Below are 26810 nucleotides of genomic sequence, written 5' to 3' on the forward strand. Positions count from 1 at the left end.
ATCGTGGGCTGGACACCACATTAAACCCAAAACCCTAAGGTAATGGGTTAGGTAGTCCATCCCACTTATATATTCCACATTTTACTCATATCTTTCTAATGTGGGATTTCCATCACACTTAATATTCAACAATCTCCCCCTTAAGTGTGATACCCTTCCACATTGGACCGCTCAACTTACCTCGGAACTAGACTCCAACCCTTTCGGGATAAAAGACCCGGAGTCACCAAGTTCCACCCAGCCGAACCGGGCTCTGATACCAATTGTTGGTCCAAATTGAGCGCAATGTATGGGAGAATACATTCATGAGGTCCAGAATGTGAACCATATAACCGTGGGCCGGACACCACATTAAACCCAAAACCCTAAGGTAATGGGCTAGGTAGTCCATCCCACTTATATATTCCACATTCTACTCATATCTTTCTAATGTGGGATTTCCATCACACTTAATATTCAACAGTCGCCTTTGGATTCTACTCTGTAGTGACTTATTGTCCCTAGATTCTGATTGTAATGGCCTGACACCTTTGTGTTCTGATATTGACCTGACGTCTGATTTTGGTTATGACCTGACGCCAATTTTTGATGATGGAGGCCTAACGTCTGGTTTTGATAGTGACATTTAGTTCTGATGGTGGAGGCCTGACGTCTGGTTTTGGTATTGAAACTCTCACACTTAGCTCTTGAAAAGTGGAGTTTTGCCTTCATTCATTGCTTTTTAATACAATTATTATTCATTAAAAAAAATTAGTATAAGTTAATCCAAAAAGTAATTAATTGTATTATTTTGTTGCCCAATCCGATTCACAAAACATAGAATGAATGCATATTCAAATTTGTCCGAAATGAGTATTTTAATTGGATAGATAATTTTTTTTGCCAAAGAATTGGATAGATGATTACATATACTAAACAAGTAATACAATTTAATTTAGAACTATTAAAACAAAAAAAATTACAAAAATTTGTCTAAAGTGAAATTTTCTTAAAATTCCTCTGATCAGAAACTTCACTAATATTTTTTATTTTTGTTTTTGAGGAAAACTATACTATGATTTCCTTCAATAAGGTTTTGTAAATTTGTCCATATATTTAGCGAAATTAAATAAAGCAAGTATACTGTATCCTTTTTCTGTAAGATGATGGCCATCATAAAATAAATAGCTAAGTCCTTTCATGTCACCTAGGCTCGGATTTATTTTATTACATAAATATTTAGTATCTGAATTTCCTATTCCACAACATGCTTTAGTTACAATGTCGAAACCTACAAAAAAATCAAATTTGATTAGTCATTGATGCGTTAAAAATTAAATCGAAAAAAATATTGAGAGAATAAAAGTTTGTAATATCATTTTATACCAAATCAAATTTTAGGCAAATACAGAGTATAAAAAAAAAATCTTTTTGACTTTTTATAATTATAACCAAAGTTTTAAAAGTTTGTAATTTTAGCCTAATTTGAAACTCTCACAACAATTTTAGCCAATTTTGTGCAATCAATTAAATTAACCTAGTTTTGTACATTCCTGGAAATATATCTTCAACAAAGCTTTGGTTTGAATTGCAAAAATTGGTTATATTATTAAATTTGATTGTGCGAAATTGACTAAAATCGCTGTAAAAGTTTTAAATTTGGCTAGAATTTTAAGCTTTTAAAGTTTTAGTTAAAATTGGAAAATAAAAAATAAATTGGATTTTCCGAACTGTTAGTCCATAAAAATGTTGATTTTTCAGAAAAAAAATTATAATTTAAATTACTTTTTCTTACCATATTTTGTTCCATTTTGGATAAGTCTCATATAGTCCTCGTAAATATTCATAAAGACAATTTGGGTGCTATTAAGTTGGCTTTCGGCACCAAGATCAGCCAATTTGTGAGACAATTTAGAATTTAATAAAAGTGCTGCCTTATTCAGAGTTTCATCACATAATCCTGGACTTCTATATAATGGAAAACATCCAATTGGTGGTACTCCAAAAACTCCGATCCTTCTTACTCCTTGATCAATTAAATTCTGCAATTAATTAAAAATAATCATAACTTTTAGTCAAACAAATGCAAATTAAATTAATAAATGAAAAAAAATGAATTGAAATTCACTAACTCTCTAAATTTCGTAAAAATAAATTTTTACTTTATGCCTATGATAAAAATCAATTTTAAAAAAATAAACTGGAGCTTAAATTTTATAATCAAATCCTTTAATTTAGTTGACTTAAAACAAAAATGAGTAAAATAATTAAAATATCAAGAAAAATTAAATTGAATTAGAATATCTTTCAATCCTGAAACAGAATGAATGCAAGTGGAATTTATATTATATAAATGTTAGAGGTGTCGGTGTAATTTGCTCAATTCATGTAAAAGGTATTTTCTAAAATTACGATAAAGAAAAATTAAAAAAATTTAAAAAAATCAATACACTTACTTTGACAAAATTAAAGGAAGTTTGTGCTAAGAGATCAGTATAGGCATTAATATCATATTGGACACTCCTGGAACTTGAAGGAAAATAGTTGATAATATCTTCAGTGCCTGCTGACACAAAAGCCATGGCTTTGATATAGAAGCTCTCTTTTGATAAATTACCATATGTTTTGGACAACTTCACATTAAAATCTTTCAAATTTTTTATTTGATCTTCTAATGATATAGATGACTACCACCATCAAAATAACAAATCAAATCATTAATACCAAAAATTTATTTAAAATTTTAAATTTTTGAAAAATGAAAAAACATTATGTACCTTCAAAGTGCTTGTTAAAATATCATATCCTGCGCCCGCCGAAGCAAAAGATAATCCATCAAGAAGATTTAGAGGTTGTATATTTGGACTTAAATAAGGTAAAATAATATCGGATAGGGCACATGCTCCTAAATACCTTGCTGATAAAAAAGAAAACAAAAAGAAATTCTTTAGCATCAATAATAATCTCAAATTTTAAAAGGTATATAAGAGTTCAAAATATAATAATTTATAATCGATAATGTATCGATGAAAACTTTTTAATCCCTTTTTAAATGGAAATTTTTTCGTTATTGCAGCCATAATTTATCAGAAAAAAATTAGAAATCTATAATCATTACATGTAGTGGAGAAATAAAAAAAATAAAAGAAGAGGACGTTGGAGAAAAAAAATGGTTTATAATTGGATAAAAAAACAAGATGAGAAGATTAAAAAATATCATATTGAAATAGAAAAAGACAGACAAACCGGTAACTGACGGCTAGGATACGTACCTAGAAGATCGGGTAGCATTTTTCCGTTAGAAAACCTGCCGGACGGATATGTTACCGTAAAATCGATACCGTATGGCCAAAAATTGGATTTTAAAGGAGTTAATGGTATATAGAGATTGTTGCCTGTATCAAGCATGGAATCACCAAATGCAAGAATTCCTGAAGCTGTATACTCATCAGGTAAATTATAGGTATTCTCATAAGTGCAGTCAGAGTAATAATTACCAGCTATATTCCATGTTTGAATGCTCGTGACAAGTAAAAAAATTATAAAATGCATTTTTACGATTTAATATTTTTCTTTTTGACATTCTCTCATTTTTAGTATATGTATTTATACAACCATTGATACAATAGATTATGTTAAAAATAGAGTATTTCCTATAATCTAGATTACTTTTACACTATAATTAGGATATTCTCCAAGGACGGTAATTTTTTTTAAAAAAAATAGACAACAAATTATTGTTTTTATTTTGAAAACTAATAGTCAATAAATTGTTTTGACTTAAAATAAGTAAGAAATATTTTTGTCTGACATTATTATATAAACTTTCTTTTATTATGTACAAAAAAATGAGATACATACAATGAACATATATTTTTTTCTAAATTTGCTATAAAGAGAGATTATTACTCCATAAATTATTACCCGAGAAAAAACTTTTAAATTTTCTAATGTAGATGGGAGGTGAAGGAGATCAATCTATACTTGGAATAAATATTAAATTCATAAATTTTAATTTTATTAGAAATGAGGTATTTTTGTTAATTATTATAAAATGATATACACTATTTGGAAAAAAAAAAGTGTAATTGCAGCGAAAATATGAGATTTTTAAAATGGGAGAGAGAAAGTAATACTAGATCCAAACAAAATGTGTTTTTTTTTTTTTTTAAATCTACTACTTAAATTCGTTATTTCTTATGTCCTTTAAATTAATATTTTTAAATATTATACTAGATATTATAAAAAAAAGAATAGGATTGTCTGCTCTGCTGACTTATTTCATTATTTATTGCAATTACGATTTGATGCATTATGTGACAAGTATTACTGAATAATAGTATAATTTTTCTTTTAGCAATCTATTTTAGAAATGCATAATCTTATTTGTATCAGGTTGAAATAATGTACAACCAACTCATTTTTACTTCATGCCAGTGAATCTCCAAGCTGTATTACTTTTTTTATTTTGTTACTTTTATTGCTCATAATAGTAACTTAATACTTGACAATCCCATACAATATTATCAAATTTTCCACTAAAATGTAGATTTTGAACACCAACATTTACCTTCTATATCAACGTGCTGATGAAGTACAATAAAAAAATGCTACATTTTTTTAAAAAATGAAGAACCAAATGAGAAAATTTTATTTCAAAATGATTTATTACCATATGATAATAATTACTAACTAAGACCTAAAATTCTTTTAAATAGACATATTGAACCACTATAATATCAAAATATAGACACCAATATAATTACTCTGCGTATACTTGAAAATGAATTTTCTTGGCTTCAATCTGCGGTTGACATGCATGCTCTTTCTCTTAGTTTGTACATCCAACAGCAGGATGATACATGATGTGGATCAAAAGGGTGTAATTGCAAAGATAATAATAATTGTGGATCAAAGTGGCAAAGGAAATTTCACTAGTGTGCAAAAAGCTATCGACTCTATTCCACCAAATAATAATTTATGGACTCATATCTACATCAAAACTGCTATTTACAAGTAAGAAACCGGATACCATACATTTTATCATATCTATCTTTAAATTTGGTACTGTATTTTTGTTTAAATGAAATATTATGCCATATTTTTGTTTTTTAAAAATCTACTATTTCAATTTGCTATTTTTTATGGCCTTTAAATTAATATTTTTTAAAAATATATCAAATGAGTACTTTTCCGACCTTCTCGGCCATTGAACTGCTGGTTTATGTTTCGAATTTTGTTGATGTAGTTTACTAAAGTAGATTCTATATATGCATCGTTTTCTACAAAAAAAGACAATAAAATTTAAATAAACGAGAGACTTGTTTTTACATGTATCGATAATTAAAAATAACAAGAAGTATTTGTTTGATGAACTTCTAAAATTTTAAAAAATAAAAATTCATACGCTGTTAGTATTTTTTTAAAATGTCACCAATATTATTTTTTCGATTTTGTTTATCAATTATAATTTTAAACAAAAATTTAAATTTCCACTGTTCAATAATTTAATCAGTTTTTTTTAAAATTTTGTAGTGAAAAAGTTGTGATCCCCAAAGACAAGCCTTTCATAATTCTTCAAGGAGAATCCGCTAGAAGAACCATTATTCAATGGCAAGAAGCTGGCAGTTCTACCGAAAGCTCTACTTTCATTTTACATGCAGACAATTTTATAGCCAAAGACTTACTCATCAGGGTAAACCAAATTTATTATAGTAACAATTTTTCAATTCATATAGAAAAATATTGAAATAAGATAAAATGTCATAATATACAATTCGATAATTTTTCGTACAATATATAATATAATTGATATGATTTTATAAATTTCGAAACGTACAGAACACATATAATCTTGTTCTACCACGAAGTTCAAACGGAAACCGGATTTTATGGGCACCGGCAGCTACACTATATTCAGACAAGGCAAGCTTTTATCGTTGTGGATTTGTCGGAGTTCAAGACACTTTAACGGACTTGCAAGGACGTCATTATTTTAATAATTGCTATATTGAAGGTGCAATCGATTTCATTTGGGGAGCAGGCCAATCAGTATATGGGGTTAGAAATTTAGTAATGTAGTTCACAATTCGTTTTAATTCAATGACCGAACCGATCGATGCACACCCCTAATGTTACCGGTTACATTTTGTATATATACTGATTGATTTTTTGGTGTAGAAATGTGTGATAAACGCGACGACCGGAATTCTACAAGGACCAGCCGGTCATATTACAGCTCAGGGTCGAAGAAATGAAAATGATTCAAGTGGGTATATATTTTTGGGCGCTACTATATATGCCACCGGTCCATTTTATTTAGGCAGAGCTTATACTCAATTTTCAAGAGTTATTTTTAAAAGGACTTACATTCCTCAGGCTATAGTTCCTGAGGGTTGGCAACCTTGGAATTCTGCTGGCCATGAGTAAGTTTTATTTTCACATTCATTAGAGTTTTTCTCAATTAATCTTTAACTTGAATTGCAATTCGATTATAACTTTTTAAAACAAATATTATTGTTCGCATTTTTTTACAGTTTTATTTTTAAAAAATGGCGTGTTTTATGCGTGCATGCATGGTGATATGTTAGACTAATTACAACATCATTATAAGTTATACAGTTCAAAAACGGTAATAAAATTGTAACATGATAAATTAATGTCAATGATATTATCAATTTATAAAAATTGCGAATTTAAGATAAAAAACTGCGACTTTATTTACGATGTATATTTATTCAAATTTTCAAGAATGTTGGTGATAAATTCAAATGCTAATGTTTACTTTTTTGAATGTTTTATATTTATGTTATTTATGCAGGAATACAATTATTTTTTCGGAAGTGTCTTGCAGCGGACCGGGATCGAATACACATGAAAGAGTAAAATGGGAGAAAAATTTGGCGTTGAATGAACTGAATAAATTAGTAAATATTACTAACTTTATGAATCAAGATGGATGGATTGAGGGACAGCCAACCATTTAATGATCTTCATTTTCCTCCCAAAGGGATTAAGACTAAGACTTACGAGTTAGGGTTTATGCTTGTACACATCATTTGCAAAGGTTCGTTTAATGGCAGTTTCTTGCAATTCAAATTTTTGCATTTTATATGCAATTTTTGGCTAAGATTTGCATATATCTGTTTATGCTTTGATTGGGTCTGAACAGATTATTAACCGGGATGACTTTTTTTATAAGGTGTCTAAATCTATCATAATTGGAGTGATATTCTCACTTCCGTACACAATTACAATTCACTTCAAATCGAGTAAAAATGCATAAAAAATATTGAAGTTAGCTATTTGAATCTACAATTAATGATTGATTTCGTTTATATATACCAATTATAGTTCAAATAATATAGCACTGTAAAATTCTAGTAGGATCATAAGATCAATTCCTTCAAAAACGCTAACAAATTTCTCGCGTCAACTATAAAAAAGTACTTCATAAAAAATTCTATTAGAATCATGATTGATTTCGTTCATGAAAAAATTTCCATCTAGATTGTTCAGATGGCCTTACTCACAGAAATATGTGTGGCGTCAGTAAGCGCCATCCTGGCCCATTTTCGAACCAGCACATCCGAAAAATCTCCCGTATAGCCCGTGAAATAGATCTAGAGTCTAGCAGAATTTGCATGCGAGTTTAAAAGCATAATTTAGTTTATATATATTATCACAATAATGCAAAATTAAAAATCACAAAGAAAATCTGTCGCAAATCTTTCAACTAGCGTTTCAATGTCAGCCAAATTTAGCGTTTAATGTCAAAATCCGTCGCTAAAATAGAGGCGCCAATCTTTCCCTCCAAGGTGCCGCCATTTTAGCGACGGATTTGCGACGGTTTATTTGTCGCTAAAATGGTTTTGCGACCGAATTGCTATCCGTAGCAAAAGCAGTCGCAAATCTGTGAAATTCGATAACTGTTTTTTAGTAGTGATAAATTATTGAAATTTCAACCGCACTCAAGTGAAAGACGATATGCTTATTTTATTTTTATTCTATTGTTGAATCTAATTTAACCTCTACACTGATTGTAATAATACCAACCAGATCACTAGCTAATCCATAATCATTTTAGAATTTTAAAATTATAATTCTATGCTAAAATAATACTAATGTTTTTATTTTAGATAGAAAACATTATTGTATAAACAAATAGTATTTTGCTTCTCGTCATACTTACAACAAGCCAATAAGTATTTGCGATAAGAATTTTTTTAATTATTACTTAAATTTTTTTATTATCAATTTTTTCACATGACTAACAAATCATTGGTTTGTTACACGCATGACATGTCACAGCGGTTGCGTGCAATAATTTTTCCTTCTTAAGGAGAAATTCTTAGGTTAGGTTCAGCAATTTGGTTTAATTTATTTGAGAATTCCAAAATTATTTGTGCAAATTCATAAGCCAGCATGGCAAAATCTAATTGGCAAACTACCTCACACATGGCATATAAATTTAGGGTAGTACTATTCGCCGCCCTAAATAACCACCCACCGCCCAACTTTTGACCAAACTACCCCTAAATCATTTTCATTTTTTTAAGAAAAAATTCAATTCTCTCAAATCAATTAAAAACCCAACGAATATCCGAACGAATTTATAATAAAAATGTTAAAATCGACTAAAAATAAATCTAACAATTAATCGGTTTTAAATTTTTTCATTTAAACATTTTTAATTTTTTTTTAAAAATTTTTTAATGGGCCATCGACGGGAGATGGCGATGGTCCAATGGACCATCGTCCAGCTTTGGCGATGGTCCAATGGACCATCGCCATCTCCTGGCGATGGTCCATTGGACCATCGCCAACGCTGGACGATGGTCCAATGGATCATCGTCCAGCTTTGGCGATGGTCCAATGGACCATCGCCAGGAGATGGCGATGGTCCATTGGACCATCGTCCAGCTTTGGCGATGATCCATTGGACCATCGCCAAAGCTGAACGATGGTCCATTGGACCATCGCCATCTTAGGGCGATTGTCCATTAAAAAAATTTAAAAAAAAATTTAAAAATTTTTAAATGAACAAATTTAAAACCGATTAATTGTTAGATTTATTTTTAGTCGATTTTAACATTTTTATTATAAATCCGCTTGAATATTCGTTGGGTTTTTAATTGAATTGAAAGAATTGATTTAAAAAAAAAACTGAAAATAGGTTAGGGGTAGTTTGGTCAAAAGTTGGGCGGTGGGTGGTTATTTGGGGCGGTAAATAGTAGTCCACTAAATTTATTACCAAAAAAAAACAATGACTCATCATATCTAATAGCCACACAAAACTGCAAAACAACCACTTAAAACTGTCCGCCCGCCGGCGAACGCCATAACACGCGCCAGTTCTTCACCACCATTTTTCAAACCCAGATAAGCCTCCCCCAAAAATCCTATTCCCAATTCAAATACAAACATACCCACAGCTAAAAGACACTTTATTTCTCAATAATTCATCACAATTTGACCTCCCAGTTCAGATTTTTTCATAAATTTATCATTTTTATTGAAGAACTGGTACTAATTTTGCGAATGAAAGTTAACCTGCAGAAGAAGTTACCATATTTGGAGTCTGCATGAGTATTAGTGAGAAGTTTTACTTCAAGTTTGGGCACTTGAAGCTGTTGAAGTTGAGGAAACAATGGTGTCAGTATCACTCACTGTCTCTAGTTGCTCTAATGTTAATTATGTCGTTCTTACTCGGCAAGCCTCTTTATTGGCAGTGGATGCTTCTCGAATTCGCTATCGCCTCTCTTCTCGGAGATGGCTGAATTTTGGTTCTGCTTCACTTTCTTGTAGGTAAGCTTGTTTGGTTCTTGAGAAAGTGAAGGAAAATAGCCTGATATGTTGGAATTGTAGGGGAAATTAGTGGATGAGTGTTGCTTTTCCTTAAAGATATTTAACACTATTAATTGAATGTTGCAATGGTTTCTAAGGTTTAATTTGAATCTTTTGATTTTAATCCATTTGTTATGGGTTTTCTTTTGGTGGTTGTTTGATGCAGATTCAGTAATTTTAATTCAAGGTGCTCAATTACAAATTCAGACATACATTGTAGTCCTGTTCTTACTGAGGATGAGGTCTTACAACATGTATCAGAAGTTGAGCCGGATTGTTTAGCGCCTATTGTTCATATTAAATCAGATATCCTTGAGGCTGAACCTCTGAGTTTACTGACTGAAGCAACTTTTGTTGACAGTCTTTTGACAGCATTGCCTGTGTGTTATTTTCTCATTCTTCTATGTTATGTATTTGTAATTTTTGAATCTAAATTTGGACTCATTATCTAGTGACATCTCAAGTTTGCTGCTTCTTTTTTCTATCCTTTTCCTTTTAGGTTTTATCAGAGGAGGAACAGAATGCCCTTGCAGCCATTCCAGCTCATCCAGATGGACTATACGGTAAGTCTTTTTCTACAAAAAGTAACTAGTCTGTATTTAGTTTGAAACAGGATAAACAAATTTAGGCTCATTTAAATGTTTTAGCTCGCTCCTTATTCATATTAGTATCATAATGTAAGCTGTCAGTAGAATGTCTCCTAGGCTTTTCACCGCCCTTGATTCCCTTTAGAATAAGTAGTTTAATTTTGCTTAGAACATTTTGTCCTGTTAATTGCATTTTGAAAAACTTGATTAATCTATCTTACATCTATGCACTTTTAGGTTAGCACTCACTGCAAAAGTTAGTTGTGCAGTAATTGAAGTTGTTTTCTTTGATGGGCAGGGTCCATTTTTGTTTAGACATAGCACCTTTCTAAGCAAAATTAAGAGTCCTATTGCGTCGTTGACAAGCTTCTTGTTGAAAAATGTTTTGAAGTGCCACTTAAACTCTTAAATTCTTGATTGAAGTGATGTCAGATGCTCAACATATTTCCTAATTTGAAATCTTTTATGTTACAGCATTTTATGCTAGTTACTTGGCTGGAAATTTAGTGGAGCAGCTTTGGAATTTTGCTTGGCCTTCTGCTATAGCTTTGATACATCCAAGCCTTCTACCAGTGGCAGTCATGGGTTTCTTCACCAAGGTTGTGATTCTTTTCATTGAGTTAAAGTTGAGCCTTTTCATTTAAAGGTGCTAGCATTTCTTTTGACAAGTTCCACGTTGGACAGCTTGCCATGATTGTTGGAGGTCCTTTGGTTGGAAAACTTATGGATTATTATCCTAGAATACCATCTTCTATTAGTTTAAACATAGTCCAGGTAATTTTTGTTGGTTTATACATTTTCGTTTGATATTGACCATATTCCATCCAAAATTTATTTAGTCTCTCTGTCTTTTCAGGTGGTTGCTCAATTATTATCTGCGGCAATGCTAATTCATGCACATATGGTTTCTCCTACTTGTGTGTCATCGATTCTTGTCCGTCCATGGTTTCTTGTACTTGTTGTAGCTGGGGCTATTGAGCGGCTTTGTGGAGTAGCATTGGGAGTAGCCATGGAGCGTGATTGGGTTGTTCTGGTATTACCTCCCAATGCTTTCTTTGTTACTTCACACATTTGGTCTTTAACCTTTTCTTTGTTCTCCTGTAAAGTAGTACACACTACAGATTCTAACTTGACGTTGTCGTATTTACAGTTAGCCGGAATAAATAGGCCGATAGCATTGGCACAAGCAAATGCTGTTCTTAATCGAATTGATCTTCTGTGTGAGGTGTTCACTCATTTCATAAATAAAAAAATTAAGTAGACTTATTTATGTAAGCAACACCTTAATTTCTCATGATGTGTATTTGTTAACTGTGCAACTCTTTGGATGCCGATATTTGCACAATGTTCTATGTATTAGATATGATTTACCAGTAGTTAAATCAGTAATGTTATCACCAATTGTAGATTGCCGGAGCATCATTATTTGGCATTCTTCTCTCCAAGTATGATCCTGTGACCTGTTTGAAGATTGCTGCTGGTCTGATGATATGGTCGCTGCCAGTTATGGTAATCATTTTTCCAGTGCAACTCATGTCAAAATGCTATGCCCTGCCATCATTTGTAACTATCAATGCCATTTTGCAGATTGGTCTCACATTACTGACCAACAGGCTTTCTACTGGGTCTCTTGATACTAAATCTTCCTATACCTGCTGCAGAGAGTCAGATGGAGGAGCTACTGATGTTGATAGCATAGGTACAAGTTATGGGATGCCACAATTTATAAATGATACTAAAAATTCTTGCTATTTTTAACTTTCTCATGGATAAATTAGTGGATAGAAGTCTGGAGACAATCAAGCATGGGTGGAAAGAATATATGCAGCAGCCAGTTCTTCCTGCAAGCCTTGCCTATGTCCTCCTGTTCTTCAATGTCATTCTTGCTCCAGGAAGTTTGATGACGGCGTTTTTAACTCAGAGAGGTTTTTCTTCAAACTCATTTTTCAGTCGCTATGACATGTTTGATTATAATTATAATATATTCTGACTTCAAAATTCAAAACAGTGTGAATCCCCATGTAGAAGCACAACATTTGCAAATTGTCTTGTGCATTAGACTTGATTTCTCCAATTATCACGAAAACACTTCTTCTTTCGGCAATGTCATGCATAGACAGTGATTGTAAACTTTAATCAGTGCTGATTTTTTTTATTGAAGACCTCTTTATGGATTTGATATTTGTTTGCTGTTTCAATATGATGCCTAAATGAAGGGATTTTCGACGTGAATTAAAATGACGTATTTTCACTAAAAAGTTTCTGTTGATGAAAGTTTTGCTATCACCTGTGGACTTTGATTTGTTACATCTTTGATTATGTTTCTCTAAATTCCTTGCTTATGATTATTAATTGCATTGCATTTTTTAACAGGAGTTAATCCTTCTGTTGTTGGAGGATTCAGTGGATTATGTGCGGCTATGGGTGTTGTGGCAACATTCCTATCTGCAACTTTGGTCAGACGGCTAGGAATCTTAAAGGTTGTTTCATGTATAAACCACTTCTTACAGTGATATTAAAGCTCATATAATCAATCGGAACGTTATATTTTTTTTCACCAGGCTGGGGCAGCTGGTTTGGTATTTCAGGCTCTACTTCTCACTTTAGCCGTTGCTGTATATTGGAGTGGCTCTATTTCCCAGCAGAATCCCCTTCTCATTTTCTTGGGATTGATCGTAAGATTCATCTCTCTTCTGTCTTTCCTTTGTTTCTTCTAACATTTCAATTAGAAAATCCTTTTAGCTGCAATTTTACTTCATTTATTTTTTTTGTAAGAAACAATTTTCATTTTTGATCTTCTGAATAAACTCTCAAGTGTCATCGTCGGTATCTGTGCAAGTTGTCATTTTGCTTCTACTTAAATGATTGTAATTTGCAACTTTGGAGAAAACATGACTGAACTTTGTATGCAGGTTTTATCAAGGTTAGGACACATGTCATACGATGTTATTGGTGCACAGATTCTCCAGACGGGGATCCCATCATCGAAAGCAAATCTTATAGGGGCAACAGAAATTTCTGTTGCAAGTATAGCAGAGTCTGTAATGCTGGGAGTTGCAATAATTGCAAATGATGTTTCACATTTTGGATTTTTGGCTACATTATCACTTTTATCAGTAGTCGGTGCTGCATGGATGTTCTGTCGATGGCTGTTGAATCCGACAGAAGAACAAAAAAGCCTTTTTTCCTTTTCTAAATTATAACACACAGTGTAAGTAAACATTTTCTAGCATGCAAACAATTTTACCCCGCTCGTAGATTCTCAGAATCTGCTTTACCTTCCGGGAATACTCATCAACCTCTCTATTTTTGTATGATCCACAGTTTTTATTTCCGAGTTAGCACACTGCAAGGAGCCATTTAGCTATAACAACGAACCATGGTTTCACCATTATTAGAATGTATTTCATAGCATATCCAGTACCTGTTCTGCGGAAATGAAGTCCGAGGTACATTCTTTTCCCAACCATTTACAGCTATCAATTCATAACTAATTCCTTGAATTGCACGGCATCATTGTAAATCCCTTTATGTACTGGACCATGTAGATGAAAGGTTGAAACATGTTCTGTTCCCATTAATGCTGGCCCTTTGCTTGTACAAACACTATTATATTTACAGATATGTATAGCATTTGATTTATTTCAAAATCCCATCTTAAGGTTTCACTAGCTTCTGTGCAGAAATCAAATCTTACTCTTTTGATTATGATGGAAATATATTAGATAACCATGGTTTTAGATATTAGCGCGCTCTGGCTGAAGCGAAATAAATACGGATGCAATAATTTGATCATCATTGTTTGTTAATTTCTCGGTGGCGGCGGCGATTATGATTTGATAGTTTGATTCAGTAGGGGCATCATAGACTGCTGGCCTAGGCTATACGGAAAGGAAAACACTAAAACGAGAAATAACAAAATGATTTTTTTTAACAAAATATTACTAGAAACGTAAAGCTTCATAGGTTTAAGAAATATCTCTAAAGCAAAAACATAAAATTCGATAAGTTTTTGTGCCGCATTGCTGCTAGCTATACCGAAATGTTTTGTTGGAGGTTGGCCAAAGTTAAAATCGAATAATTATTCCACGTAACGGTTATGTCATGTTATTCTTACAACATGGATGAACGTTTGTAATATTAGAACATTCAATTATATTATTAATTTTTAAATTATTATATACTCCCTCCGGTTCGTAATATTAGTCGCATTTGGAAAAAAAATTTGGTCCATAATATTTGTCGCATTTGGAATATCAAGATAAATTTTATTTTATTTTCCAGATTTACCCTTAATAAATGTACATTGAAATAATACAATACACAAACAAAGAATGAATAGTGCAATTATCAAAAAAAAAGAATGAATAGTGCAACTTCCAAGAATTCATCTCTCGCCTACACAAACATGCACATATATATACTGTATGTTAATATCATAATGCATACATATTCAAAATAAACATGGAAAAGGAAAAGTCAAAATTAGAAAAAAGTGACGGAAATAAAAAAGACAAAGGTGAAGAAATTGTCCACCAAAATGAAGAAATTATCCAGCAAAGTGAAGAAATTGCCCAAGAAAAAATTGTCCACAATTTTGATTTAAATCTGCCAGCAGATATGGGGTTTGATTTAAACAAATTTCCAGAAGAGGGAGATGAAGAAAGACCATTTCAGGAAGTTGTTATTGCTATGTTAAAAATTTACCTTCCAAAATTTTATTAAAATATGATGTTTTATAATTTTATTAAAATATAATATGTGCTAGATTATATTATTATGTTTGTCTTATGAAATGATCATGGGTATTTATAATTTTCGGTTTAGCATATATAATGTTCTAATGGAAACAAAAAAACTTGACAAATATATTAAGTAGATGTACAATAATTTAAACAAATAAAAATTTAAATTTCACTTAAACAATTGAGAATTTCTTGTACCAATGCACCGTCACACTTTAACTGAGTCGGAAGATTGCCGTCATTCTCCATCTTTTCCTTGTTCATATGTGGAATTGTATACTTATGAGCACCTTTCACCTTCATTATTTCTATCATGCACATTTGTAAAGTTAAAAATATGCGATTAGATTTGACTGTGGAGAAAGTTTCAAACGATTTGTAAACGGCATTGACAAGCTCATCAATACTTTTAACCGACTCCTTGTATTGCAAAGCTTGAATAGCGCTAAAAAATCCAAGATCTAATATGTTTAAATCGGGAGAATTTGGAGGTTGACACATCAAACGAATGTCAAAACCATCTTCTCTAGCTGATCGGCAAAATTCCACATCATCAAAATTAATATGCGTCCTTGCATTATCTTGTTGGATAAAAATTGGACTCCTCGAGTCCTCTATTGGCCACTTTGCCTTGATGGCAGGTAAAACTTTGTCAATCAAAAATGACCTAACAATGTCTCGATTTACTGATGGTATTGGTTTTAACTCCAATGTACCTGCAACTCTATTAACACTGCTTCTTTTTGCGGGCTCTAGAGTAACGAAGGGAAACACACCAATCTTCCCAGAAAATAGTTCATTACCTTCAGCATCAAATCTTGGACGAGCTATAGCTGCTAGAAACATGACTTTGCCGATAAAATTTTTACTCTTGCAAGTGCGTAGCGGCTCATCCTCATTTGGTAACAAATAATAATTCTCTTTTTTTTTGGTCATATAGAACCACTTTTCGTCGATATGAACAATGTTGTACATTCCCTTAAAAATTGGATCATGTGGTATGCTATCCTCCTCAAGCATTGAAATGCAAAATTGTAACCGACTTTTTTTATTTTCTTCTTTCAAAAAAGGCTTAATCGCATTTGAATGCCGCTTTATAGCTCCGGATTGTAAAAGTCTAACACACGTGCTTTTACTCATTTTCATAGAACATGCTAATGACGCAAGGGTTGTGCGATCATGCAAAGGAATCTCCTCAATCCGAGCTAAATCATTATATATTCTTTTACGTCCACAATTTCTTTTTTTATGATATATATCACCATCAGTTTTCAATGATTTCCAAATACGTTGAATGGTTCGAATGGAAATAGAGAATTGAGAAGCCAATGTACCTAATGTTCCATACTTCAATTTGTCATCAATACTTTTTTGTAAAAGGACGTTGCAAATTTCTCTACGCATGTCATTGGAGAAACAAGTTGAGTGGCCATGTCTATGTTCATTTTGTGCTTCTTCAGGTTCATTAGTCATGCTATTGACTTCTTCTTGTTCTTCATTTTCACTAGCCCCACTGTTAACTTCTTCTATTAATTACATAAATTATATATATAGTAAAAATACAATTTAGCATTCAATCAAACTTTCAATAGATTAATATATAAAGCAAAATAAAATGAAGTTAATGTCATACCTATATTTTCATGAACCAATCCTATTTCCAAATTTGAAGAATGTTCTACGCATGATTCATTTAAGTCGGATGCTTCATCAAATATTTGGAATTCTTCACGTGTATCTTCTAGATCACATGGCTCATTCAAGTCGAATGTTTCATCAAATATTTCGAATTCTTCACGTGTATCTTCTACATCATATGGCTCATTCAAGTCGATTTTTTCATGAAGCAACTCTCTCTCCAAATTTGAAGGCGGAGTTAGATTGAGATCGGGAATAAAATCGACATCAACATTGGCATCGGAGAAATCTATTTGCACTTCTTTTTCCTTTTCATTTTCTATGTGAGTGGCGGACAAATTTTCACCCTCTTGCAAATCTACGTCAAATATAATCATTTGGAATTTTTAAGTTATTGTAATATTGTTAATCAAGATCAAATGATATTTTATAGAAAAAAGTTGGTGGGAATTATAGAATTTTCAATTTAAAATTACATGTGCATTTCATTGTTTTGTTTTATTTTGGTGGGAAACAAAAATTTTATGAAAAATTTGAGTACGAAATGTTGTTTTCAATCTCAGATGGAGTAACTACTAAAGGATTTGAAAAGTTGGCAATCTGTACATGTACATGTATATACAGTACTGACTCCTAGTTTCAACTCCTTGTTTCAAAAAGAATATTGAGGATTCCAAAACTTGATTACGTAGTAAAGAGTTTTTCTAACAGTGTAATTAATAGAGTTAACTTGGTAAAAGTATACATAAATTAAGACATAATTATTGTTTCCTTAATTCCTGTGCCGGAGCTAAATGCGACTAATATTACGGACCGGAGGGAGTATCTTAATATTGCAAACGTCCTATTGACACAATCACTGCATTGAATAATTAGGTAAAATCAGGGTTTTAGTGGAGTGGTGACTGGGGATGGTGTAGAATTTTCTCTTTGGAAGGTGAAGAATTTTTCACAAAACTTTACTGTGACAGCAAGTTGAGGCAGCATTATGACAGACAACAGGAGTATCGGTGATTGCATCAGTCAACTGGGCGTACCCGTCACGCTGGCTGGGCCATTCATTTTCCAAGAATCACATCTTTGTTACTGTTACGTACAATCTTGAATTACTGGCAGGAAATTAGTTACTGGTAGTAAATTGTAAGAGCTTTAATGAGTTATTCTTGATTGGACTTTGACACATGTCTTTTCTTTTTATTTTCAAGAAACAAATTGATTTTTTATTTTTTTATTTCAAGTTACAAAGTTGGTCACGTGAATCAAGGCCAGCTTCAGGAGCATGATTTAACGTGTGTTTTTTTTTAAGGTAAGTATTTAAAACTAACTTTAAAATTATTAATTCATACTCCTGTTTTCCTTATTATCTACTAGTATAAAATAAGTATGTATATTTTCCGTCCATAAAAATAAATTTATTTAATAAACCCTTCATCCCGAAAAGATAGCTCACTTAACGTTTGAAATTATAGACTGCCTTCTATATTTGGGAGATAATTTTAAAATTAGAAATCTTATTTACCTTTATTAATTATGCACAATTATTTTTAAATAAATTAATTACTTCATATTCCAGTATAGAATAAATAACATTTTTAATATTAATGCAAAATACACCAATATAAATATTAGCCATTAATTTATAATTTATAGATTACAAAAATTATAAAAAATAAAATTGAAAAATTAGATAAAATAATAATTTTTAACCAACTTAACTATTTTTTTTAATTAACGTGTGTCCTAATAGCTTATCATTTTGGGACTAAATGAGTATATATGCTGAAAATTAAATTAAATTAAGTTAACTAAATTAAAATTTATATTAACCTCTTATAATATTTTAATTATATAATTAATGTATTTATTTTGAATACATTTTTATCAAATAATAATTCAAAATGTCTCATCTAATAAAATTATCAAAAATTATTAATTAATATTATTAAAATCATACTTAATTTAATTTAGTTCACTAGAACTAATCAAATTAAAAATATTTTATTTATTTATTTATTTATTTAATTAATTATGTTTTATAAATATAAATAAATCTATAATTTGAAACGTCCAAAACATAAGTCATCTTATCTCTTACGGATAGAAGGAATTTATATATATATATATATATATATATATATATATATATATATATATATATATATATATATATATATATAAATGATTTTCTAAAAAGTTTAAATGACTTCCATAATTTTTATTATTAAACCACAATTAAATATGTAATTCAATTTGTAATGTTATATTTTTAATTTTTAATAAATTTTATGTCTTCATAATATGAAAATATTAAAAGACTAATGGCTTCACAAACATGATATATGAATACTTAAGTAAAATTATAAAAAAATAATACTTTCAAATTTATTAAAATGAACAATATTTAAATATTTACTGTATCTTTAATAATATTCAGTTGTAGATTAAATATTTTAGGAGTATTTTTTAAAAGTTAAAAAGAAGAAGGGAAAATCTGACAAATAATTAAGAAAAGAAAAAAGTTGAAATAAAAATAAAAAGTCTCCCGTGTTTGTCGCGTGTCTCATACGTCTATCTTCGTTAATTGTGTCCAATACTATGTTTTTTATTTATATTTTATCCACATTTCTTACTTCTCGCGAGATTTTGCTTCATTTCTCATGTTAAATCATTTTCACTTGTAGCAACATGATTACTAATTTATCTGTACCAAGTTTACCCCTTCAACTTAGCAAAAGTTCAAAGAAAGCCTAAAAAATATCCTCAAAATTTAAAACTTTAACTCCTTTTATCCATTTAGTTTCAAACTATAAAATAAATTTATGTCATTTCAGCTTCCATTTATATATATTGCTTCAAATATTTTAAAGCCGCCTCATTTAAGGGAGTAACGAGCGAGAATTTAAATTTTAGAATATTTTTTTGAAGCCGCAAATTTAGCTTTATTTGATTTTTTATACCACGTTCGAGTGATAAAATGAATCTTTATTGATTTTATCTATCTAGATGTAATAATTTATCCAATTCGTAAATGTTTAATTTTTGTTTGTTTCAAAATAATTTTTTATTATATTTATAATTAACGTTTTAATTTAAAATATTAATATTATAATAATAAAATAATTAGTTACTTTTAAAGAATAAAATAAATTAAATTATCATATGAATGCTAGCGTAGCTTCGTGCTAAATGTTAATATGAAACCCGAAATATATGCTATTATGTCATCGTTCAAACAACTATACTAATATTTTATATATTTAAAAATCACTCATAAATAATCAATAATTCATATTTAAATGATTAAAATTGAAAGTCTACATTAATAATGAAAAATATATTAAAATTTATAATTTATTTTACAACTAATTTTAAAAAGAGAAAAAGGGAAAGAAAAATCATAGAAATGGAATAGGAGTAAAGATTTCACCTTTGCAAAAATGGTGACCATGTGCAATGTGCATGACCCAACAGAGTTGTCATATCATTTTTTTAAAAGCACAAGTTCCATAGCATTATTCACAAAGCAATAATAACATGGCTATTCATACATGATAGAGCCTAAAGTTAATGAAAAAAATACAAGCAACCTACATTTTTTTGTTGTTATTACATAGTATTAAACTAATTTATAATTGAGGGGATTTTGCATGAATATAAAATATTGGGTTTCTTCTTTCAAAACTTGTAACTTTTTGAGGGAAACAACACTCAATTTCATTTCCCAAAACTAGAAAAAGAATTTGTACAACACACCTACACTTACATACACACAACACAACACAAAGCCCTACACTTCACCCAAAGAGCCTTGAGAAGAGTCAAATATTTAGATCCTCATCAATAACCCACATTGAAAATTGAGTGATGAAGATAAATACTACTAATAAACTAAGAAGAAAAAAATTGTCTTTCCTCAATCCCAAGAGCAATATCATGCTAGCAAAGAAAGGAAAAACCATGTGAATTTTGGCAGAGGAAAAGAAAATTTAAAAGAGAAGATAAAAAGAATATTTTAAGAATCTAACAGGATCATTTGAGCTCATCATAATGGTATGTTATTTTTTTAAATAAAAATAGTCATTTTTAATTTATTATATTTATTAATTAAATATGATCTATATACTCCGTATTTATTAAAATAATTGTTTAATTTTTCATTTTCCTATATTTTTGAAAAAATATAATTAATATTTTAAATTTTAACTATTTTTATTTATTACGTTTTTATTAAATACTATGAATAATTCACCTTTTTTAAAATAATAACAATGAACATAACGAATTTTAAATAAAGACTATATAGAAAGATTAATTTTAAAAATTACAGTTATTGAAAACATATTTTTATTCAATGAGAATAAAATTGCAAATCATTATTTAAAATAATTTACTCTAAAAAAATCAATAATATTAATATAAATTAACTACAATTAATGAATTAATTTCTAATTTTTTATAAAAATATTATTCTATGAAATAGATGGAGTATTTTTAGTTTAATTATTACAGTCAATACCAACAGAATATCTACTATTTTAGTGTCAAAATGTACTTCATACCTCCAACAAAACTTCTCCCATCATTACCCACAACCCAAATGCCTCCCACACTCCATCATTTTCACTTGGACAAATATGCAAAAATAATTTAATTTCATTAACAAATCTGCAAAGCTATAGTATTTTTCTCCCATTTAGTCATATTTCAATGATATTGCATCAATTATATTATATGCTAGTGATGTCATATTATATAAAGAAACTCAAGAATATATTTTTTTCCTTTCACAAAAGTTAAAAAAGATTAGGATTAGTATTAAAGAAAAAAATAGTATATTTTTCACTAAAAAAACTCTGTTGATGTTGGTTGCCACAGTGATTGGGACTTGAAAGCGCCCATCTTTTCATGTCTAATGACACTGATAGTTGATATATCTCTTGGCTTCTTCATGTCTTCTTTTGACCCACCTTCTTTATACAACTCATTATATTTATAACCTATAGTTTCATATTTTGTTTGACACATAAATAATACTAAGTTTGTATAAATGGGCTCTTTAGGAGATTATGAAGTTTCTAAGAAAAAAGCTATGTGGTTGTATCCCAAAGTTGCTGGATTTCTTCCTTCTGAAAGATGGGGGCATTCTGCTTGCTATTCTCATGGACTTGTTTATGTTTATGGGGTATGTTTATGTTTTTTTTAGTGTTTTTAATGAACATTTTTTAGGTTTTTAATGAAATATTAGAGTTGAAGGTGTTTGATGCTGTGTTTTTTTAAGTTTTTGTTTACAGTATTGAGATTGTTTTTTATGTGCTTGCTCTTTAATCTCTGTGCAGAAGTATATTTGTCAAAAGAAGCAGCCAGCTTTCTTAGTTGGTTTTAAATGATTCTGTTTCCTGTTAGTTTTATTTTCTGGTTAATGTTATCCGAAGGATTTTTAAGTTTGTTAACAATATATATTCTAGGGTTATCTAGAAATAAATTCATGAACTATGCATGTTTTTATAATTTAATCATGAATTATAAAAGTTTGTAAACATATAGATTAAAATCTGATGAAAATTGATGATGTGGAAGCGGGAGTTTGCTACTTCATTCGCTCTTCAAAACGCATTGTTTTGAAAATCCGGCTTCCACATCATCAGTTTTCAGTGATATTCCATCGGTGTATCAATTTGTCAAGAAAAGGTGGTTGGTGTATATTTTTACCAAATTTTATAAAAGGTGAATAAATTTTAAAAACGTGTATATAGTTTGTGAATTTATATGTAAATAACCCTATATTTAATTCCGCGAACCTAACCAAACATGTCCTTAGTAGCTTGCCGGGTTCTATTCTATTGGAATTGAGATTAATTCTCTCTGATTTCTCATTTCAGGGCTGCTGTGGAGGTTTGCATTTCAATGATGTTCTCAAGCTAAATCTTGATACTATGTCTTGGACTACTTTAGCAACTACTGGTCAAGGGCCTGGTCCGAGAGACAGCCACAGTGCTGTTATTGTAGGGAGCCAAATGTTCGTATTCGGGGGCACAAATGGCTCTAAGAAAGTAAATGATCTTCATGTGTTAGATCTTGTGACCAGAGAGTGGATACGCCCCGAATTTAACGGAATTCCCCCTTGTCCCCGCGAAAGTCACACTGCTACACTTATCGGTCATGATAAGATACTGATATTTGGTGGAAGTGGAGAAGGCGAAGCAAATTACTTGAATGATCTGCATCTTTTAGACCTCAAGACTATGAGATGGAGTTCTCCGGAAGTTACGGGTGATATTCCTGTTCCTAGAGATAGTCATAGTGCTGTCGCTATAGGTAATGAGCTTTTTGTCTACGGTGGTGATCGTGGGGATCGGTATCATGGCGATGTTGATGTTCTCGATACTGATAGAATGACTTGGAGAAAGGTATTTAGCAAAATTCCGCAATGTATGTTGATTGTTTGTTCAAAAAGAGCATGAATTTGATATAGTTTTTCTGACAGCTTGTTGTTCAAGGATCTTCACCGGGTGTTCGAGCAGGTCATGCTGCTGTGAATATTCAAAACAAGGCAAGTTGTGTTTCTGAAATAGTATTCAGCGTATGACTAGCTTCTAGTATTACCATTGCAGTTGACATATTGTTAGTGTTTTTCATCGGCTTCAGGTTTATGTCATCGGTGGTGTTGGAGATAAACATTACTATAATGATGTTTGGTTTCTTGATGTTGTTTCTTGTTCCTGGACTCAACTTGATATATGCGGCCATCAACCTCAAGGCCGATTTTCTCACACTGCTGTTGTTGCAGACTCGGATATCGCCATTTACGGAGGGTAACTTCTAATTACATCTTTGGCTATACATCCCTGACTTATATGCCTCGACTTTGATTAAACATTTTTTTCCATTTCTTTTAATGTATATGCAGGTGCGGAGAGGATGAACGTCCTCTTAATGAGTTGTTGATCTTACAGCTTGGAGCAGAGCATCCGAATGGCCGCTATAACGTTTCCATGTGCAAAATTTTTGGAAAACATTGCAACCAAGAAAAGAGAACATCCCTTAGAGCAGAAAATGACTCGGTAAGTTTATCGAATCTTAATTTTCGTATAAATATTTTCGCGAGATGGCATAAGCTTAAGTAATTTTGGTATGAAGCAGAGAACTATCTTATTGGGAAATGGGGATGTTCTAGTCAGAAAGGAGGCTCATGAACCGGAACTAAATTCGAAACATGCTCTTCGGCTAAGTTCAGGTTAGTTTCGCGTGATGATTAAAATCTTTCAGCAAAATAACATAAAGTGTGCTAATTATTTAAAATATCAGTTGCAGAGACACCGTATCCGAAGAGGAAAAGAACTATGAAGTCGAATTCATGGGAGGTTGAATCAGAACAAGAGGAACATTCTCTTTCGCTCTCTCAACATTCATCTCCATCGCAATCTGATCAGGAGCAGACTCCGGTTGGAAAAGCTGCTACAGATTCTGTCTCAGCTTCTCAAGGATTTAATTTGTTTAAGCAGTTGAATCAAATTCCAAGAAATTGTCAACCTGTCGACATTGCAAGCTATCAACATGAAGCTCGAAATACACACCACGGAAGCCCGTATAACCTACAAGTTCCGAGAGAGTACAAAAAACCGGAACAATGTGTTCATGTTCTCCATACAGGCAGACAAGGAATTCCTTTTACAGCAATCGAAGAAAAGGCGAAGGATGCAGTATTGGTTCAGAATCTGGTAGACTATTGCAATGACATATTATTATAATTACATCACCGCATTTTCGTCCGATTTTTCTGCATGTTTATGCTTTTATGTTGCTTAAATGCAGATGGGTGCCGAAGTTCGAGGTAGAGTTGATGGAGCATTCGACTCAGGACTTCTAATGACTGCAACAGTTAATGGGAAGATCTTCAGAGGAGTACTATTTGCTCCCGTAAGCTTCCATTTGCCATTTTCGAAGCATGTTGAACTGTTCTAAACTAAATAAACGTGTCCAAAATTTAGCATTTCGAACACAAAACTTCATTTTTAACATGGAAAACTTCAAAATAACATTATTTCTCCATATCCGTATCAAGTGTCTTATTTTCCCGTTTCCTTGTCCGTATTTAGGTAATACAACTGAAATATGTATAATATATTTTTTCAGGTACCTGAATTTGCATCAAGAGGAGCCATTCTAGCTCAAAATGCTTCAACTGCAAGTAACCATAGTGGCAACCTAAAAACATTTCCTACCTCAAATCACATGGAACCCTTAAAAAGTTGTCAGCAACCGAGCGCATTCGTCACGTCAGAGTCCGGCCACGGTTTACGACAAACTCAGATGAACAGAAGACCATTATACCCTTTTGTAAGGGCCACTCCCTCCTTAACTAAAGAAGCAAAAATGAGAAATGATCTCCAAGGAGTTGTTCTAACATTGGGAGGACCAGGTGGTGGACAAAGATAGAGATCAAATTAGTGTTCTTTTTCCTTTGTATATCCAAAACTTGTATTTTTTTTTTCTTATCTTTTAAGATGAGTTGTAAGTTATAAGATGTTTCAGGCTTCAAATGTAGGGATAAAGTTGTCTAATGTGAGCTGAAGTTTGTGTAACTTATAAGAGTTGAGGCTTGAAATGCAAGTTGATCATTGTAATATTTAGGTCTTAGTGTGGCAATTTAATTTTAATTATGAGTCTCTTGTGTGACTGAGATGTCTATATATATATCATAGTTTGTGTTATTTAAGATCCTTTTAATATATTAATTATTTCTTTAATTAAATTTTCAAAATTTTGTATACTTGTATATTTTGGTGTTATATGACTGAAAGTTCATGTAGAATTAAAATTAATATTTTTAAATCATTAAATAAATATCATTGATTCTTAAATTTAGGTTAAAATTTTATTTATTAGATTTTAATTGTATGTAAAGCCAATTTTATTGTAAATATTTGATTATAAATAAGAATACTTTTAGAAAATATAAAAATAATATTTTTAGTAAGTATAATTTAGAGTAATTATTTTAAAAGTATGAAGAAATATTAAATAGTCAAAGTGGGTCCCAAAATGTGTTGCCAGATGGAGTGAGAGAAAGGAAGCACCCGCGCTTCTCGCGCGATACTGTCTGAAATTTGAACTCAGAGAAAGAAACTAAAGTTGAATGCGGGTCAGCTTCAGCAGTCAGATCAATCAGACACGTCAGCAATTTTATTTGATGGAGAAGGAGGTGACTGACTGATTGATGATTTTGAGTTGATTATTTTCCGATTCGACCTCTCCCCTGACGCTGTTTGCGTCACCCACGTACCTCTACATGTCACCCCACCATTTCCCAATCCACCTCTAAATTTTCTTGCTTCGTACTCCACGTTTCGCAGTTCTATTGGATATAAGGCTTCCTCTTACCCTACCATTCCATTATCAGAACAGATCCGGCGACCGGTGTCGTGAACAGTTGGTTCGTCGCCGGTCGTATATAAACCAGGCAATTTATTTTTACTATAATTCAACATTAATCAAATCAAGTTTAACCAAAAGTTATTTTAATTAATTCTAATTGACCTAATTGTTTATTTTTAATTGAATTTAGATAATCATTTTCAATATTTACACATGTTTGTATTTGTATTTTGAATTTATAGATACAAAATATTAATTTAATTAAATTGAATGAAATTTGATGGTGCATTCTGTAATAGTAAAATAGATAAATTATATACTAAAGATAAAACAGTCATTAAAAGGTCAAATATTTAATATATAAATAATTAAACATGATAAAATTTAACTTTTTAATTTTTACATAAACAGTTAATTGTTACAATGGATTAAAATATTTCAATATCACGTGGATGCATTCTATTTTGTATCGATATTGTGATGTAATTTCAATTTTATTTCTGTTAACATGATGGCCAAATGACTTTACTTAAATATCTTTTGATTGAAATAGTTATCATTTTAACGGAAATAAAAGTTTATGTACTATGTTGAAAAGAGAGCATAATTGAGGAACTGCAAATGAACATTACCCGTTAAA

The 26810-nt window shown here is 31.1% G+C and overlaps 5 protein-coding genes across 7 annotated transcripts; 3 read left to right on the plus strand and 2 right to left on the minus strand.

Annotated features, from left to right (window-relative positions):
* Positions 1 to 909: 909 nt before the first annotated feature.
* On the minus strand, positions 910 to 3544 carry LOC126671900 (GDSL esterase/lipase At3g14820-like). The gene is made up of 5 exons (XM_050365721.1): positions 3252 to 3544; positions 2757 to 2896; positions 2436 to 2666; positions 1775 to 2021; positions 910 to 1270 (listed from the first exon to the last, which is right to left on the minus strand). Exons 1-5 carry the CDS (start codon positions 3529 to 3531, stop codon positions 1065 to 1067), a joined length of 1104 nt encoding a protein of 367 aa, XP_050221678.1. The 5' UTR covers positions 3532 to 3544; the 3' UTR covers positions 910 to 1064.
* Positions 3545 to 4762: 1218 nt separating this feature from the next.
* Positions 4763 to 7634, plus strand: LOC126671033 (probable pectinesterase 29). The gene is made up of 7 exons (XM_050364724.1): positions 4763 to 4995; positions 5515 to 5674; positions 5821 to 6039; positions 6160 to 6404; positions 6800 to 6905; positions 7151 to 7250; positions 7489 to 7634. The coding sequence occupies exons 1-7, from the start codon at positions 4763 to 4765 to the stop codon at positions 7632 to 7634; spliced, it is 1209 nt and encodes a 402-aa protein (XP_050220681.1).
* Positions 7635 to 9252: 1618 nt separating this feature from the next.
* Positions 9253 to 14062, plus strand: LOC126674082 (solute carrier family 40 member 3, chloroplastic). 2 transcript variants are annotated; one of them, XM_050368455.2, is made up of 14 exons: positions 9254 to 9786; positions 9992 to 10205; positions 10325 to 10388; positions 10887 to 11011; positions 11097 to 11186; positions 11269 to 11445; positions 11563 to 11637; positions 11820 to 11921; positions 12000 to 12111; positions 12191 to 12337; positions 12786 to 12892; positions 12974 to 13087; positions 13325 to 13623; positions 13737 to 14062. In XM_050368455.2, exons 1-13 carry the CDS (start codon positions 9629 to 9631, stop codon positions 13613 to 13615), a joined length of 1776 nt encoding a protein of 591 aa, XP_050224412.1. In that variant the 5' UTR covers positions 9254 to 9628; the 3' UTR covers positions 13616 to 13623; positions 13737 to 14062. The 2 variants fall into 2 exon arrangements, with proteins under 2 accessions (XP_050224413.1, XP_050224412.1); XM_050368456.2 differs by lacking the exon at positions 11563 to 11637 and having other exon boundaries at positions 9253 to 9786.
* On the minus strand, positions 13687 to 17172 carry LOC126671037 (uncharacterized). The gene is made up of 4 exons (XM_050364732.1): positions 16791 to 17172; positions 15356 to 16683; positions 14189 to 14293; positions 13687 to 13776 (listed from the first exon to the last, which is right to left on the minus strand). Exons 1-4 carry the CDS (start codon positions 17170 to 17172, stop codon positions 13687 to 13689), a joined length of 1905 nt encoding a protein of 634 aa, XP_050220689.1.
* Positions 17173 to 21644: 4472 nt separating this feature from the next.
* Positions 21645 to 25511, plus strand: LOC126675290 (acyl-CoA-binding domain-containing protein 4-like). Of its 2 annotated transcripts, none has more exons than XM_050369904.2 (9): positions 21645 to 21977; positions 22675 to 23202; positions 23280 to 23345; positions 23441 to 23607; positions 23703 to 23856; positions 23936 to 24029; positions 24101 to 24513; positions 24608 to 24712; positions 24929 to 25511. In XM_050369904.2, exons 1-9 carry the CDS (start codon positions 21843 to 21845, stop codon positions 25229 to 25231), a joined length of 1965 nt encoding a protein of 654 aa, XP_050225861.1. In that variant the 5' UTR covers positions 21645 to 21842; the 3' UTR covers positions 25232 to 25511. The 2 variants fall into 2 exon arrangements, with proteins under 2 accessions (XP_050225861.1, XP_050225862.1); XM_050369905.2 differs by having other exon boundaries at positions 21646 to 21977; positions 24107 to 24513.
* Positions 25512 to 26810: the final 1299 nt, after the last annotated feature.

The sequence above is a fragment of the Mercurialis annua genome, linkage group LG3, assembly GCF_937616625.2.
Source record: "Mercurialis annua linkage group LG3, ddMerAnnu1.2, whole genome shotgun sequence".
Classification (NCBI taxonomy): domain Eukaryota; kingdom Viridiplantae; phylum Streptophyta; class Magnoliopsida; order Malpighiales; family Euphorbiaceae; genus Mercurialis; species Mercurialis annua.

Excerpts from the sequence above, each read along its gene's own strand:
- LOC126674082 (XM_050368455.2), top strand. The coding sequence starts at position 9,629 with ATGGTGTCAGTATCACTCACTGTCTCTAGTTGCTCTAATGTTAATTAT. Across the intron at positions 11,638-11,819 it reads GAATTGATCTTCTGTGTGAG|ATTGCCGGAGCATCATTATT; the intron begins GTGTTCACTCAT and ends CACCAATTGTAG. Across the intron at positions 12,338-12,785 it reads GGCGTTTTTAACTCAGAGAG|GAGTTAATCCTTCTGTTGTT; the intron begins GTTTTTCTTCAA and ends ATTTTTTAACAG.
- LOC126671033 (XM_050364724.1), top strand. The coding sequence starts at position 4,763 with ATGAATTTTCTTGGCTTCAATCTGCGGTTGACATGCATGCTCTTTCTC. Across the intron at positions 5,675-5,820 it reads CCAAAGACTTACTCATCAGG|AACACATATAATCTTGTTCT; the intron begins GTAAACCAAATT and ends CGAAACGTACAG. Across the intron at positions 6,405-6,799 it reads TGGAATTCTGCTGGCCATGA|GAATACAATTATTTTTTCGG; the intron begins GTAAGTTTTATT and ends TTATTTATGCAG.
- LOC126671900 (XM_050365721.1), bottom strand. The coding sequence starts at position 3,531 with ATGCATTTTATAATTTTTTTACTTGTCACGAGCATTCAAACATGGAAT. Across the intron at positions 2,667-2,756 it reads TTTTAACAAGCACTTTGAAG|TCATCTATATCATTAGAAGA; the intron begins GTACATAATGTT and ends TGATGGTGGTAG. Across the intron at positions 1,271-1,774 it reads CCAAAATGGAACAAAATATG|GTTTCGACATTGTAACTAAA; the intron begins GTAAGAAAAAGT and ends ATTTTTTTGTAG.
- LOC126671037 (XM_050364732.1), bottom strand. The coding sequence starts at position 17,172 with ATGATTATATTTGACGTAGATTTGCAAGAGGGTGAAAATTTGTCCGCC. Across the intron at positions 16,684-16,790 it reads ATTGGTTCATGAAAATATAG|AAGAAGTTAACAGTGGGGCT; the intron begins GTATGACATTAA and ends TGTAATTAATAG. Across the intron at positions 13,777-14,188 it reads ATGATCAAATTATTGCATCC|CTAAATGGCTCCTTGCAGTG; the intron begins GTATTTATTTCG and ends TCGTTGTTATAG.
- LOC126675290 (XM_050369904.2), top strand. The coding sequence starts at position 21,843 with ATGGGCTCTTTAGGAGATTATGAAGTTTCTAAGAAAAAAGCTATGTGG. Across the intron at positions 23,346-23,440 it reads CTGTGAATATTCAAAACAAG|GTTTATGTCATCGGTGGTGT; the intron begins GCAAGTTGTGTT and ends CATCGGCTTCAG. Across the intron at positions 24,713-24,928 it reads GAGGAGTACTATTTGCTCCC|GTACCTGAATTTGCATCAAG; the intron begins GTAAGCTTCCAT and ends ATATTTTTTCAG.